Source organism: Tetrao urogallus, assembly GCF_951394365.1.
Source record: "Tetrao urogallus genome assembly, chromosome: 25".
NCBI classification, from domain to species: domain Eukaryota; kingdom Metazoa; phylum Chordata; class Aves; order Galliformes; family Phasianidae; genus Tetrao; species Tetrao urogallus.
The window spans coordinates 2273640-2287376 of record NC_136838.1 but is presented as its reverse complement, the minus strand read 5'-3'; the positions used below and the strand labels follow the sequence as shown (position 1 = coordinate 2287376).

The 13737-nt window shown below is 44.3% G+C and overlaps 1 protein-coding gene across 1 annotated transcript; it reads right to left on the bottom strand.

Moving 5' to 3' along the window:
* Positions 1-1089: 1089 nt before the first annotated feature.
* On the bottom strand, positions 1090-1962 carry NFILZ (NFIL3 like basic leucine zipper; the record flags this gene model as incomplete). Its single annotated transcript, XM_079546750.1, has 1 exon — positions 1090-1962. The coding sequence occupies one exon, from the start codon at positions 1960-1962 to the stop codon at positions 1090-1092; it is 873 nt and encodes a 290-aa protein (XP_079402876.1).
* Positions 1963-13737: the final 11775 nt, after the last annotated feature.

Genomic DNA, 13737 nt, shown 5'->3' with positions numbered 1-13737 from the left:
AAAAATGCTTGACAATTGTCCTCATCCCACAGATGTTTCAGTGAGAACAGTGTGCCACATAGCGATTTTATTTTATAAGTAATTAATTTCAAAATAAGAAAATGGATTGGAAAATTCATCTAAAGTTAATAGAATGTTTTATAAAAGCAATTTTCAAATACAGAAGTATTATTTCTGAAAATGCCTTATTTACACGGAAAGAAGTGGGATGAAGATATGTTTCACTTTTCAGTGAAACAAAAAATAATAATAGTCCTCCAAAATAGCTGTTACGAAAATAAATGGAAATAAATGTATCTTATGGTCTCCATAAGATACTGTCTCCAGTCAAAGAGAAAAAGAGTTCATTCCCTCTGAACATAAATTATGACAAAGTGAGGATGAAATGGACCAGGTTCTTCTCTCAGTTCATGCCAGTGTGAATCTGCTGCCTTCTTATTGCTATTCCTTTTTCTTGCTCCAGACAGCTGGAGGGTATGAAACTCTTTCCATCCACAATTTCCAGTGTTAAACAATTAGATTTTCATCCCCGTTTGTGAAGATGGAGGTGATGACAAAGCAAAGGGAATTAAAATGGTGGTCACACCCAGCAGCTGTAGCAGTGGTGTGGAGCCACTATTGTGTTCCATGGTGTGGGCACCACCTCTTTGCCTCTTCCTGCCCCTCATCCCTTCACACTTCAAGGTTGGATGGGATCCTGAGCAGCCTGATCTGGTGGGGGGCACCCAGCCCACAGCTGGGTCTTGGAACGAGATGATCGTTAAGGTCCCCTCCAACCCATTCTGTGATGCTATGAAGTTTTTGTTTGGTTGGCAAGTAGAGCAACCAGGTGAAACTGAAGCTTACCAGCAGCCATGGGGTCTGGCAGGTCTATCGCAGCAAGACTGACATCATGGCCAACTGCAGTTGTGCTGTAGTGATGCAGCCCAGCCCTATAACCTCCCTCAGCATTTATGCCAAAGAGAAAAAATTACTTCCTTCTTTAAAGACATTTCCCTCCCACCCCTCCTTCCAAACACTTCATGTGATTGGAATATATCATGTCTGCTCCCAGAGAGGTTGTCTCTGCTCCCACAGAGGGATCCATGGTCACTGTCCTCCGAGGGCTTTGGTCTTAATCCGGAGTTTGTGAGGCAGAGCTGAAGAGCTTCGGCCCTTTGTGTGATCTTCTGAAGGGGAGGGCAAGCTACATGGGGGTGGAGGAGAAGTTTTGGGCACTTGCTGCTCATCATCTTCATCTGAGACAGTCGTGGTGCTTTCCTTGCTCATCTCTGCCAGACCAGGACAAGGGGATGAGAAGCAGGCACTGTCTGGGAAAGGCAAATGGAACACATGTTTGTCTGGGCAGTGGTAATCGAGGAAAGGAGAGCAAACTGTGGATCTGAAGGCTGAATCGAGCCTCTTTGGTTGGTGAAGGCCAGGTGTGTCCATAGAAACTGGCTTTGAGTCACAGCCAAGGAAGTTTCTAGATGGGTTAAAGGTTTTGCATGAAAAGTCGGCCGGCTCCAGCACCTTCGGCACAAAGCTCTTTGTGAACAGGCAGGAACCCCCAGCAAAGGGCTCCGCTTCAGGGAACGGCGAGAGCCCTTTGTGCCCTCGGAAATAAATCCCTAGGAAGTCCTGCAGGGAGCGGCCCTGCTGGGTGCTGGCATCGGGGCTGATGAGCCCAAAGCGCAGTTTGAGGGCCAGCAGCTCCGTCCTGAGGATGGCATTTTCCTCGCTGAGCGCGGCCAGCTGGCTCTCCATGGCGAAGTCATTGAGTCGCCTCTTCTCCCGCGAGCGTTTGGCCGCCTCGTTGTTCTTGCGTCTCTTCTCCCAGTACATGTTGTCCTTCTTCTCATCTGGCATGAACTCCCGTTTGCGCCGGGAGGGTCCGCTCACTCTGCTGTGCAGGAACTTTGCTTTGCTGTGCTGAAGTGTGAGGTCGCCGATGGCGCTCAGCGGTGCCATGAAGTTGTCCATGGTTGTTGACGCAGCTCAGTTCTGCCAGAATTGAGACATAAAGCTGTTACCACTGAAGCTGCTGTTAATCGTTACATTAATAAACAATATGAAGAGGAAAAAAAAGAACAAATTGAGATAGCCATGTGCTTTTTTTCCTGCAATCACACCAGGAACACAGTTGATGCATCCAAGTCTTCGAATCTCAACACTGCCTCAAAGATCATCATAGAATCATAGAGTCACAGAACCATTTGAGTTGGAAGGGAACCTGTAAGGCCATGTGGTTCCACTCCCTGCAGTGAACACAGACACCCAAAGCTCCATCAGATCTCGTCCCCTGGCCTTGGATGTCTCTACAGAGTACCCAAAAGTTGACTGAGAAGAGTTAAAGAGGAGACGTTCTGCCAACCCTGTGCACAATCACAAGTACTTTGCCTGACTTAAATCAGGATAACAAAAGTTGCTTTCACATACTGTTTATCTCCCACTGATCTGAAACAGCCTTGCTTAGGAGATAAGTCTCATTGCCTCTGTTTCTCAGATAAAGAAGGCAAAGGGAACTGATTTACTTTAGTTACATACCTTAGCAGATGAAATAGGATTACAACTCAAACGCATCTACTCAGTCCTGGATTCTCCTAAAAACCACTGGTCTTACTTTATAAAGCTGGATTTTATGACGTTTGTGATTTTGGTAGGACAATCACAAGGAGTTATCACCACACATCTCCCTCTAAACTGCAAGCGTCCTGTATCATGTAGGTCCTCCAGGAGATCAAATGGGCTGTGCTGATCAGGTGGGGATGTCTAGAAGTAAGCGCATGCATGTGGTCCCTTTGACATCCTCTATGCAAAATATCTGCTGCTTATTTTTATGGATATAAAGACCTCCAGTGTTGTTGTCTACTCTGCTTTCTGCACAGTGCAGAACTGCAAAACGGACAAATATGCATCTACAGACAAATCCACATTTATGTCTGACTTTGTTCAGCAGGACCAGAGCTCTTTGCTGGTTTAAATCAGGGCAAGTTCCAGGAAAGTACGCTGTCCCAGTGTGATTTTGTAATTAAATTGTTTTAGTTTAGCTGTAACTCTTTGAGATCTCAAACCGTATGCGAAGATTCCAAGGGTAACTAAAGACCAAAACAAAGAATCTCCTTTCGCGTGAATATGTTTGGGGTAATTCCTCTGGCTTTTGTTTAAATTGACTCCTGAGCTCAGAGCATCAAAGTGAGTGTGCCTGTGGTTACTGGCAGCGTCAAAAGGCAGAAATATGCTATTGTTGTAGGGCTTAATCACTTACCAGGAATTTTGCAAGTTAGTATTTGACGTGACTTCTTTGTTGAATGAGTCAAAGACGAACAGGTGGCTTTTTCACTGTGTAAATTCATCAGCTGCATCGGGCAAAGTAGTTTGTCTTCTCCTTGTCCACCTCTTGCTCCCAGTGCCTGTCATGAGGACGTCCTATAAGAAGTTTCAAGATTGTGGTAACCAACAGACTCCGGTCAACGTAGCTGGGAAGAACATGAAATAAAAGGGACCCAAAAGAGATACGCATGAGACAGAACAAAAAAAGTAACAAAAAACCTGAGTTCTTCCTTCCAGCAAACAACCTCTTCTTCTCTTATCTCCACCCCAAGTAGCCTCTGATGAACTACACTTTCCAACAGGTTGTACAGAGCCCTCCAGCAAAAGTATGTATCTGACAGGAACTGCTTCACTGCAGATGTACGAGGTGATACACACTTCTCTTTAAATAAAACACACTGCCTCATCAAACAATGGTGAATCTGTTGTGTTGTTTTTTGGGTTTTTTTTGTGTTTGATCATAATTTGGGGTACTCAAGTTAGATTATTCTTCTTCCCAAGGATGCAATAAAATTAGAATAGTGCCAGTAAAAGGCAACTGGAACAGGCATAGATTTATTTCTGTATACGGAAAGGCTAACTCATTATTTCTCAAGAATAAAGGACATGCACTGGAGTTACTGGGCAGTGGATTACAAAGAAAGAGAAGGAAGCACATCTTCGTGCAACGCAACATTAAAATTTGTAGTTTTGTTGCCTTGGGATAGTGTGACCATCAAAAGCAAAAAGGGAACCAAGTAAAGATAGTACAAAAGATTGCACCAGGCAGATCTTTGAGCTGACTCCATCTAATTGTTCTTGGGTAATGAAATATTAGGTGAATTCAAGTACGACATAAATCATTGAATCATGGAATGGCTTGGGTTGGAAGGGATCTTGAAGATTGTTTACTTTCAACTCCTCTGCTGTGGGCAGTTTTGCCAACCACCTTATCAGGCAGCAGATCAGACTGCCCACGGCCCCCACATTTCCAGTGAGTGGGTGATAGAAGCTGTAAAACTGAACACTGCAGTGGATCACATATTTGTCTTGAATCAGAACAGAGAATGAATCGGATCACCTAAAATGCAAACATTTTAATAAAGTGAATGTCTATGTTTTGTTCTTTACAGTTCACTAATCTTTAATGTACAAATCGAAGCGTTACCACTTTTCATATCACCTCTCCTTCTACATGTTAAAGGCTTTTTCTTAAATCTTCGCATCCACTCATTTCACCCCTACTTACATCACAAATTCATATCTACAAACACTAGTTCTACTTTTGAGCTGGATCTTGTTTTAAAACAGAGCCAGGAGGGCCATTTTTTAATCAAGAACACAAGAAGGCAAGATTTTTTAACCCACAGCACAAGAAAGATGTGCAGCTGTTAGTGTGGATCCAGGGATGTCACAGTGATGCTCAGATGGTTGGAATCCCTCTGCTATGGGGACAAGCTGAGGGTTGGGGCTGTACAGACTGATGAAGAGAAGGCTCCAGGAGACTTCAGCATGGCCTTTCAGTACTTAAAAGAAGCTCTCAGGAGGGAGACGGACTTTTTACATGGACAAGGGGAAATGGTTTTAAACAAAAAGATTTAGATTAGATGCTAGGGGGAACAAAGGGAAGAAAGCTTCCAACTACTTAAAAAAAAAAAAAAAAAAAAAAAAAAAAAAAAAAAAAAAAAAAAAACCAATTCTATTATTCCATTATCCCATTATTCCATTTCACTCCGGTGTCAATTTCTGGATCAAACTTTCATTTCCAGCTTCCTTTCTGTACTCAGTGCAGCACCCATCTACGTATGAGACAATCCAAGGAGATATCACTGGTGTCTGACTTCACCATAGTCAAACTGGCAGCAGAATTTAAGATCGAAAGAGTTTAAATCAGCACAAAGGTTGAGCCAAGCAACCCTTGCTTTATGCTGATGGAAATGAGGCAGAAGGTTGGAGTTCCATGATCTTTAAAGTCCCTTCCATCCTCAGCCATTCGATGATTTACCCAATTTTACACTCCTCAATCACACCAGCTTAAACTAAATCAGATCTCAGCTACTAATCTCAAGCTCCTCAATACTTCAGTATCTAACCCGCAGGAGTTATTCAGAATTTGCCCTGATAAAATGAGATAGTAGCAGCAAGCCCCAGCGAGCACGGTATGATTTACAGCAGAAACCTTTGCAAACTTCTCGCAGGAACATCATGCGGTACAAGCACTGTTAAGCACCTCAGTAAACATGCTTGTGTCCTCTCTGCTGCTCGGTCTGTGGTTTGGTAATATCTCACAGTGCTCTCTAAACCTACTGGCCTATTTAAGGCGAAGGGCTATTATTCTAATCACGTTCTTGACTATTTCACATCCATGCTAAGGCAGCGGTTAGCAGCTGCTGCTGAGCAATATGCATTAATCTCTTTTTGTATTTCAATGGGAGATGGCATGACCCTACAGCAGAAAGAAGGGAAAAAAGACAGGGAGAAAACCTATGGACCTACATTACTGAGCTCCAGGAAAACTGCTTCTGTGGTTCATAGCAGTGGAAGAATAAATCTCACTGGCAATGTGTTAAACTTACATTCAAAACAAAACTGACTCAGAAACGACGAGAATCTGCCAAAGTCACGTATTTGCTGCACATCTATTTTGAAAACACGCAAAGGATTGTTGACTCACATTGCCAAATGTTGCTGTAAGGCTGCCAACGTGCTGCGATGCCTCTATGTCTGTCAATGTGTTGCGATGCCTTTTCAGACAGAGCTTTAAAGTTGAGCATGTTCACTTTTTGGACCAGGTTTTCTAAAGGCTGGTTTCCACCACAGATTTGCATTCCCACTGGGTTCTTGCTTGAAAACCAGACTGCAAGACCCTGCGAGGATTTCCTTTAAAACCTGTCCATGCCCTCTGAATCTGTACAGAAAGGCTTGACTTTCAGGGGGCTGAAAAATAGATTCAGCTTTGTGAATGCACTAAGATTCTAGATTAAATCGTTGCCTTAGGGGCTTAATCACAACAGGGTTTTTGTTAGGGTTGAATTGCAGTTTTCAGTCTTGGGGTGCAAGACACTTGAAACAACATGAACCTCCCCAGCCTCACCAGCAGAACTGCAGGTTCTTACAACTGTAAGCTGTACAAACCTCCTTCAATTCCTCCATATTTGTGATCAAAGCACTGTGCAGGCTGCACTGCCCACGGCAACTCGCCTCAAAGCAACTCAGGTATTGCAAACCAACCTCAAAATTTTACCGTTTGTTGACAGTGGACTGTAAGACTGGAAATGCTTTGAAAATCTCTTAAAACCTCAAAGTTGCTGATGATTCTTTGCAAGCTACAGAGTTTGCAGTTCTTGGTCTGCAGAACCCTCAGTGTGTGCTGCTGATGGATAAAGAATCTTCATGTGGTTTGCTCCATCCAGCTCTCCTCTGCTTCCAGGCACCTCCCCCTGTACACTGTGACTCAAGGTAGAACAGTGCATAAAAATATTCTTTTTCTCTGGGGAGAAATCACTTTAAAAAAAAAAAGAATCTATTTACTTCCTCAGCATTATTTTATGATATGGGTGGAAAGCATCGGATTTTTGGCAGATTATGCTGGATACACTTGGGTTTTTTATAAACATTTTTCACTTGTCTTATTCCTTCAGTTCCAGCCCCACTGGGTAGACCCTGCCCCAGTAACACCTAAAGTCAGAATAGCTGAATTGTGCCCTTTTCTCTCACCATTTCTGCACTGCACAGTGTGGCACAGCACAGTGACCTCTGAGCTGTTTCATTTGGATGCAGTAATACTGCGCAGGAGTTCCCCCAAGCTAACTCACTCCAACAAGATCAATTAGATCAATTAGCATGGCCAGGCCACGCTTTCTAATGCAAGCTGTTTCCTGGCAGCACGTTCAAGACCAATGCACAAATTTGCAGGGCCAGACCTCCTACTATATCAGATCAGTGACATTGCTTCTAGAACAAAAGGACATAAGATTATGCCATGCAAGAGCATAGACGACAGATATGAAGTTGTTAATTTTTGTGTGTGTATATATTAGGTGGCAGCTTTTGTTCTTGTGCTACCAAGAAGGTAGAGCTGTGTTTCTCTTGGTGTGATGTAGGAGAAATCTTGTTCCACCGTTTGTTGGAGGTGGACGTCTGATCACAGTGCATGCACAGCTCTGCCTTGCTCTGCCTACCCAGGGATGGAAAATTCCATTGGGTTCATACAGAACCTGACAAAAAAAAAAAAAAAAACGCTGTCACAACGGTTTCTTTAAAAGTAAAGATCAATTCATGAAGATAAGCTCATCATTATCTGAAAGTTACCCCAGATGATACGGTGGTGCCTCATCAAAAGGAAGAAATGAGAGGCGGATGAGCCCAACAGGTAAGTCCCTTCCTCTCCGTGGCAAAGAATATCATTGCTGTGAAATCAATGAGGCCTGAGTGTGTTTTTAAAGCAAAGCATAGGCTGCGAGCTTCTCGTGAGACAAGGCAGAAATGCTGCCTTAAGTAAAGCTGCCATTAATTTTTGCAAATCTGTGGCTTTCAGTCTTGGAAATGAGAAGTCGAGAACCACCAGGAAACAATTCAGCGCTTTTCTCATCTTTCCTAGATATTACCACCCAAAGTCAGTACCAAGGACATGTGAAAACCTCTTTTGAAAGACTGTGCACAACCATTTGCGAATGACAAAATCCCCTATCCTGCAGACACTGCAAAGACACCACTGTCACAGTTAATGACAATACTTAAGGAAGGAAATCAAAACAAGCCCTATTAAAAGCAACGTGCTGCCCCTAAGTTTCAAAATCCATTCGCTAACAAACAGCCATCAGAACAGAACACCTTCTACAGCTGATACTCTGACTCTTTATCTTTTCACTCATCTGTTTCAAAAAGCCCGTCGCTAAAGGCTTTCTTTTGGACAGGAGAGCCTTCAGGACCTGCTTGATCGCCCATTCTCCTGTTCCTTGTGCACTCACATCAGCAGTTACAAAATATTCCTGAAATTCCAGTTAGAAAACTGCTGCTGAGCCATGCAGACAGAGGCACACAGCACACAGAAAGCCCCCCGGGGTTCTGCTAACCCAGCAGTGCACTCATCGAGACCCCAGCCCTAAGAAACAGCTTTGCTATAAGTGAACAAACCACAGCCAAGCTCTCCCTGTCTTTTCCTGCTCCATCTCTACCACAAGCACCTCCAGGATGTAGGACCCATCACAGCATCCCCTTTAAAACACTCCTAAATAAAACTCATCTCAGCGCTTACCCTTCTGTTTCAGAATGAGAAATAGAAACCATTCTCACAAAGTAAGTATCCGATCAGGAGCAGAGCACGGCGAGGAGCAGGTATTTCTGTGCACTGTGCCATCCCCATTGCTTTCTGGCAGGAAGACCCCCATCATTTTGTTCTTCTGCAGTGGTTCCATCGCAGGATCTGATGATGCTCTCTAGAGACGCTCCTTTTGCTTTTTAGAGGAAGGAAGCCATCACTACTCGTTTGCTTTGAAGGCTGCCGGGCCTCCTGTGCTCTCTGAAGTGTGTGCAAAGGGCACCCACTGCAGAATGTGATCACATCTCTCATTCATTAACTGTTAATATCAAGATTTTCTGTCAGAGGTTTCCCTTTCACTCTGCTATCACAGGAAATAAATGAAACTTTTGAAGATGCTGCGAGGTAGAGTCATGCATCTGCCTGAGTTTCTATCACACACAGAACTGGTGAGAAAGCCACTGCTTCTCAAGACGAAACTCCTTATTTCGGTCCCAACTCATTGAGTTTCTCCGTTCCCAAAGCAACTTGGTGCTTATCAGTGCTTTATCAGATTCAAAATACATACTCCTGGGTAACTGAAGCGAAATGGTTACGTAAATTCACCTGTTCCAGTCCTAGAAATAATATTTCTGGTTTAAAATGAATTGCTGCTGTTGAGTTCTGTCTGAAGCTATACTGAAGAGCACCTCCACAAATGCTGTGTGACCTATTCCAGATTCCACTCAGAGCAGCAGAAATCAGTACCCAGTTTATAATGCTTTTTTACAGAAATCAGCAGTAGAAAAACATCATTTTTCCACGCCTTGAGTTATGCTTTGCACTATAACTACACACAACTGGACACAGATTGCTGTACTCACCACCACCTTTGCTCTCGCCAGCCGTCCTCTGAGATCCCCAACTGCACTGGACCAGTCCTCACCTTCCCAAGCACCAGTAGTGGGGACACTTCAATCCAAGCACCAGTGGTGGGGATGCTTCACCTCCAACCATCACAGCCACACTGACATGGCAGCAAAGCAAAAGCACACGTCAAGCCAACACTACGTGATAACCGAGCCGGAAGGTGGAGGAGAGACCCAGAAACCAGAGGAAACAATGAGAGAAATTTAAAGGAGTGAGAAATCCAAGGAAATTTTTTTCAAATTTGGCTTTTAAGGAAAAATTATGTCCTGTTGTTTTTCAGATAAGTAAGGATACGTCAGGACCACTGAAAGTCATGGAAGGTGAGAGAAAATGGTGCTTATCCCACTGTCAATTTATTTATCTCACTATTTATTTATCTAATGACAGAACTTTTCAAATAATTTTACCAACACTCTTCAGAAACAGATCTTCAGTGTACCTTTGCTATTCATTTACCATTGCCTTTTGTCTGCTAGCAGAAATGACTCCCTCAGTAGAACTACACTTTATGTTGCTTATATAAATAACCAAGAGATTATGAACAGCAGAATGAGGTTTGGCAGATTTGCAACATCCAGATAGATAGACATCTCTGGCCTATGTGGTGTCACTTGATTTTACAACAAATACTGCCTTATTAACTTGCATTTTATATCTGCCATCTCGCTGCTTATGTAGAAGGGGAAATTTGGTTAATTCCACAGAATTCAGGATGGCGGTTTCGTTTTGTTTTGCATATCAGCTTTTCTCTCTAGAGGATTTTCTACTGCAGATCAACTTGTGATGACCATCAAGTACAAAAACAATACGGGTTTTTGCATGGGATGGAAAGCAAGGCCACAGCTACTGCTACCACAGCAACCTAAGAAAGTTCCAATGATTTTGGGGGGCAAAAAAATGTCTGTGGATTCCTCCCTTCTGCCTATAGGGGAGGAATTGCCTTGTTTTAGAGTTCACAGGAACCCATTAAGAAAGGAGGCTTTATGGCACAGCCTTTGGTTTTGTGCTTGTAGGCTGTGCTGTGGTCTATCAGCACAAAACCAAAGCCCTTGGTAGAGATTTATGCACTGTTTTCAAGTGCTTCTAACACCAAATAAGGCCCTTGAAGTGGAATATGTGAACCCTGTAAGTTCATGACTATGACATTCATCCTGCTCTATTAATAATATGTTTTATCTTCTTCACTGTAACATTAAATTTTCACCACAGCAAAATAAGGACAGTGAATCCTGGGCAGTAAACGGGGGTTAAATATTCCCTTTCTTTGCATACAAGTGTCATGAGAAGTCAGCTTTAAAATTCAAAACCAAAACTACTTCACCACAAGCTTCAGAGATAACACAATAATTTTATAACACCTTCCTCCAGGTACAATAAACATGCATCACCTGAAAACAGACTGCATATAATTTCAGGAGTTCATCTGGAATAGTTTTCCCTTTTTCCTGATTCTAATTTGTTTCTGAAGGGGAAATCTGGAGAGGTAGAGGGGGAAGTGACAACAACCCTTCCCCATCTTTGAAATGAGATGTAAAAGCTTTTTCAAAGCAAGAAAGGAAAAGGCTTGTTGCCAGAAGCTTTGTGAAGTGAAGAAACCTCGTTAAAAGCTGAGCAATGGTAGAAGGAAAGTCTGACATAGTGTTAATGATTAATTTTTTAAGCAGTTTTCAACATTTGAAATCATTTTCAATTTGGGATCATTTGAATTTTTGATCTTGGCTCTCAGTTCTTCTAACATGACCAGGGATGTACTGAAGGGCATACACATCAGTACCTTTCCCATACAGAGAAAGCATAGGGAAGCCAATTACCCAGACTTTGAAATAAAGAATGAGCTTTTCAGAACAGGTTTGCAGCTAGGGACTCTACATTTTTTAAAAGCTGGCCATAAGTGTCAAAGAAAGGTCAGGATGAGGAGGAAGAAGATGGAAGCAAAAAAAAAGCACTTAGAAATCGGCTGGAACAAAACTGGTGGGTCTTTGACACTCAAGGTCAGGCTGGATAGGGCTCTGAGCCCTTCGGAGCTGTGGCTGTCCCTGTTCATTGCTGTGGAGTTGGACAGACTTTAATGGTCCCTTCCAACTCCAACAATTCTATGATTCTAAGAAAACTGATTGTGTTGTCAGTAGTTTCACCATAGCCAATTGGCCTCATCATCTCAACCAGCAAAACTTTGTACAGACAAACAGCTGGGTTCTCCTTTTGGCCAAGGAAGTCACCTCTCTACTACAGCTCCTCTGCAGAGATTATGTCTACCCCCTTCTTAGGAGCTGCAAATCCAGCACTTTATGTTCACCATGTTATGATCAAGCTCAACTACTCTGCTGGCTGCCAGGGGATGCTCTAGAAACAACAAAATCTGCCCAATGTAGAAAGCAAATTCTTCCTTACTCTCACAGCCAGGAAAATGCAAGCCCCAGAAGCGGCAACAAAAATATCTGAGCACCTCAACAAGGCAAACACAGCAGAACCATACAATAAAATCTACAAATATAACCACTCCAGTGCTCCTCACTAACGATAGGAAGAGAAATTTTGGAGAAAGGTATGAGGCACTGCAAGATGGTGAGTGTGCACACATCACATATGTGAACAGATAGACGGTGTGTTTGCAGGGAGTTGGAATGAATGTAAGGAGTTTAGAGAAAAAGAAGGATGAAGGGAAGGGAAGGGAAGGGAAGGGAAGGGAAGGGAAGGGAAGGGAAGGGAAGGGAAGGGAAGGGAAGGGAAGGGAAGGGAAGGGAAGGGAAGGGAAGGGAAGGGAAGGGAAGGGAAGGGAAGGGAAGGGAAGGGAAGGGAAGGGAAGGGAAGGGAAGGGAAGGGAAGGGAAGGGAAGGGAAGGGAAGGGAAGGGAAGGGAAGGGAAGGGAAGGGAAGGGAAGGGAAGGGAAGGGAAGGGAAGGGAAGGGAAGGGAAGGGAAGGGAAGGGAAGGGAAGGGAAGGGAAGGGAAGGGAAGGGAAGGGAAGGGAAGGGAAGGGAAGGGAAGGGATTGCCTGGTGCCTGGGTCCCCTGGCCAGGACTTACCTTGTAGGTCACACAGGGTCATCCTGCATTGGCTCCTATCCAACAGCACTGTGCAGGGTGAGGGGTGATGAGCTCCTCTTCTGCCTCAGAGCTTGCTTCTGGTGACAGCCCTGTCCTCAGAAACGTGTCAGTGGGTTAGTGAAGATCTTTTTTTTTTAATCTTTTTTTTTTTAATCTTTTTTTTTTTTTTTTTTTTTTTTGAGGTCTCAGGAAAGCCAGAGTCATGCAGTCATTACGTAAGAGGCGGTGGCAGGGTAGGCAGCACTATGAAAATCAGGTGGCCCCAGTGGCACCGCTGCTTTCACTGTGCTTCCCGTTAGCATTTACACCCCAAACACTCGTCAACCCCAGTGGTGGCAGTGGAGGGGGTGGCCTTCCTGAGCCTGAAGTTGAAGCGAGTCTGCAGTAGGGGTTGAGTCACTCAGAAAGATACGTGTCCAAGTGCCTCGTGCATGGGAGCTGAGGGAGGGAGCCGTGCTGGTGAGGAGTAGAGGTGGCAGAGCCCCACTGGGAGATGGGAGGGGAAGGAAGAAGGGCAGAACCACCCTGAGCATGCAATAGATGTGGGGAGAAAGATCCCATGGTGGTAATCATAGAATGATAGAAGGGCTCAGGTTGGAGGGGACATCAAAGATTATCTAGTTCCAAGCCCCTGCCATGGGCTGGGCTGCCAGCCACCAGATCAGGCTGCCCAGGGCCCCATCCAACCCATCCTTGGGTACCTCCAAGGATGGGGCACTCACATTCCTTCTAACCCCTACAATCCTGTGATTCTCTGGGCATCCTGTTTCAGTGCCTCACCACCCTTTGAATAAAAAAAATTCCCCCTAAAAGGTAGCTGAAATCTCCCTCTTTTAGCTTAAAGCCATTCTCTATTGTCCTATCAGACCATGTAAGATATCACTGTCCCTCCTACTTGTAAGCTCCCTTTCAGTACCGGAAAACCCCAGGGAGGTCTTCCCGAAGCCTTCTCCAAGCTGAACACCTCCAGCACCCTCAGCCTTTCTCCAGCACTTTGTTTATCTTCATGGCCCTCCTCTGGACCCACTGTGACAGCCCCACATCCTTCCTGTGCTGGAGTCCCCAGACCTGGATGCACTACTCCAAATGGGGCCTCATGAGGGTAAAGCAGAGGGCACATCCCCTCTCTACCCACTGCTCCTCCTCTGTAGGTGCTGCCCAGGGGTCTGTCAGCTGTCTGGGTTGCAAGCACACACTGCTGGCTCATGTCCATCTTTTCATCCATCAGGACC